This window comes from Limulus polyphemus, unplaced genomic scaffold (genome assembly GCF_000517525.1).
Source record: "Limulus polyphemus unplaced genomic scaffold, Limulus_polyphemus-2.1.2 Scaffold1643, whole genome shotgun sequence".
Taxonomy (NCBI): Eukaryota; Metazoa; Arthropoda; class Merostomata; order Xiphosura; family Limulidae; genus Limulus; species Limulus polyphemus.
In genome coordinates, this window is record NW_013667253.1 from 116086 (window position 1) to 119273 (window position 3188).

Genomic DNA, 3188 nt, shown 5'->3' on the forward strand with positions numbered 1-3188 from the left:
TCAAGATTTGAACAGTTTGTTTTTACAGGATAACTTGATATTTTAATGTCAGGTATTTAGAAACATTATATCTTGTGAATGTCAACAGACAAGCAAGATTTGAACAGTTTGTTTTTACAGAATAACTTGATATTTTAATAACATTACCTGAATGCATTTAATTGTATAGTTTTGGTTTATAAAAGTTGTGGATGCTAACAAGTTTATGAAAATGTTATAAGATAAACTAATGAAGCCAAACATTCATTGCACACATGAATACAAGAACATTTCAGTACATATTGAATTTACAAGTATAAAATTAATATAGCTCTCATATACATGACCTTATCATATGGATAATACTGCAGTCTCAGTTTTATAATCTTTACAAAATTATCTCTCCATGATATTCCAAAAACATAAAACACTATTGTAACTCACCTTCAAATTTCTCATATAAACTGAAGTCTAACTTTTCTGGAACAAACTTTGGCCTCTTCACTTTAGATTCTAAGGTGGCTTTATCTAGAGTCAATGAGGCTACCTTTCTCAAGACATTTCCATCTAAAGGAGGGACATCACCTTGGGAAGAGAAGCGACGACTGGTCGACAGCCGACTTTCACTGTTTGTAAAAAGTGAGGCTGGCCTCAAGACCTCCTCAGAGTTTGAGAAATCCCGCTTAGCACTACCTGCTGCAGGTGGGGTGCTGAATTTGTGTGGAGGCAGAATAATCTTCTTGTGTTGAGTAACAGTGAAAGCACTTGTAAGAGATCCAGTGCTGACCTCCATGGATGATCTAGTATTAGCAGAATACCCATCCTTTGGTGTACTATAAATAACTGTTTCTCTCCTTCCAAGGCTCCCATAGCCATAAGGAATACAAGTTTTGATATCCTCCACATTATTCATAGAGTGGTAACGAGACTGCTGTTCTTCAGATAATGCATGGTAAACCTCTAGTTGGTCATCTGGGGTTCCAGGATATGACTGGACTGCTACAGGAGTTGTACTCTCAGATACTTCTTCCAGCTTGGATTCCACATTAAGGTCAGTTTCGTTGTTCAAAGTACCTGGCACAACAGAAGCATCTTCAGGCATGGGGACGTCTAACAAGGATTCCACCTCCGACACAGTATTGTCATCAGTAGCATGTTCATCGGGCGTCGCGAGGTGACTCACCGTATCTACATACTGGGAGCTTGATACAGAGCTTTCTGTGCTAGGGGTCGTGTCCACAGTAGCGTGAAAATTCGATACAGAGGCCAGTACTTTTGAAGCTTTGCACGGCTCCGCAGAGAGATATCGTGCAACTGCAGTGGCACTGGTCTGTGAAGGCACATGCACTTGAGGCTTAACGTCATCATCAGGCGGTTTCTTTGTTTTACTAACTTCTTGCTTTATTACAGCAGCACTACTTTCCACGGATTTCTTGCTTGTAAGATCTTTGCCTCGTCTGAATTTAGATGGACTGGCTTTGGCTTCAACTTGCCCTATTTGATGTTGAGCTGGTGATCCCTTCCCTTTCTTCTCAGCTTGCTGACTACTCAAATTTCCCATCGTCGGTAAGTATTGGTGGTCAGCACACGCCCAGTCAACGCTACACCACCACCTGTGAAAGAACAAGCAGTCGGCTCGCCTGCATCTCCTACATGTTAGCTCGGGAAAACTGCCGGTGGGCGTGGCCTCACAATAACACTCTTTTGTAAAGGAAGTATGAGGATAAGTTGCTGATTTGTATTCTTCGTAATCTTTATTAACACTCTCACACAGATCGTAACTTGTAGCTACGAATACTTCATTATTACTGTCAGTGCATGCTCGTATTGAACAACGTGGAATGCCATCTGCAGAGCAATGAAGCTGTGACGAAGTGTACTTCGTGGGCGGATAAATATAATCAATATGGCCACAGTCGACTATCTTGGGTGAGTGCGCCGAAACAGCTCCACTCCCAGATGTGGGCGACATACATGAGAAGCACCTGCAGCCTTGGTTGTGTTGCCTTTTGTCAGAAACAATACCGCCGCTGTCAACTTTATCAGTCCGAGAAAAATTAAGGGCAATTTGTTCGAGCAGTTTTCCATTCTTCTCCTCATCGAAATGTAACCGTGATAAGTTTGTAAGGCCGTTACCGTGTTGAATTACGTCATCAGGAATTGCAACGTCATCAAAAACAGCTGCAGGCAGAGTCGCGGGAAACTCGTACGTATCGCCACGCTCGTTATCTGTCAAGCAATATCCATCGTGCAAAGGACTGTAACCGGTATTTACTATATCACCAATACGTTCGCAATAATCTCTTTTCATTGTCTCGCTAAAAGCTTCAATTTCTCCAGTTAAAACTGGAGGATTAACACGCCAGTATAACCATTCACTGAACTCTGTGGAAAGGCTGGAGGAGTCGAAGGATTCCATGATATGTATCAGACAAGCAGCACGGGATGTGTATGTAATCTCGATTATTACAGTTACGATCCAACTTGTAGTATAACCATGATCCTTCTCTGGTCCCGAGCAGGCTTAATCCAGCATAGCTTCATGTACGATTCCAACGGATTCTAAAATGAAACATTGATACCACACTATAAAACATAATAAAAGTAACTATTGATAATTACTGTACCTAAGTCAGTACGTACCTGGAGGATGTCACACAGAGTAAGAAAATAAACTGTTTCGTATGTTTTGAAAACTAGTAACGTAAAAATACCCATATGGAAATTCCAGATCTGAGTTTAATCAAGTCAGAGCTGCAACACTACCACCCAGATCTGAAAATCCTGATTTCACATGAGTTAAGTTGCATTTTCTTGAAATCATGTCAGATCTGGAACAGCACTGGTACAGACAAGAGTAAATCAAGCCAGATCTGGATACCACCCAGATCTGAAAATCCAGATTTCATATTTGGAACTCTTCAGCCCAGATCTGGGAATTATGTTAACTATTTTATCCATATCGGAAATTATACCGAACAAAGTAATCCACCTGATGTCCAAATATATGGTAACCTATTGTAAATACTATGTAAAATACACGTTAGCTAAATTAATCAGGCAGACTGAAGATGTATAATACAACTCCTGTATCTGGATATCTCAGTACAGTTACATACGTCTGCATTTTCTTATAATTATACAGGGACTTAATTGCTTAAATTTTGAGGTTTTATAACAAAATTGATTATCTCTACACACCATGTACA

At 40.2% G+C, this 3188-nt stretch overlaps 1 protein-coding gene across 1 annotated transcript in view; it reads right to left on the reverse strand.

Moving 5' to 3' along the window:
* LOC106464415 (protein cappuccino-like) overlaps nucleotides 1–2865 on the reverse strand; it is a 67378-nt gene extending 64513 nt beyond the window's left edge. The window contains exon 1 of the mRNA XM_022392117.1: nucleotides 424–2865. Coding sequence (XP_022247825.1) covers nucleotides 424–2398 — 1975 coding nt within the window. The 5' untranslated portion in view covers nucleotides 2399–2865. The remainder of the gene's footprint in view (nucleotides 1–423) is intronic.
* Nucleotides 2866–3188: the final 323 nt, after the last annotated feature.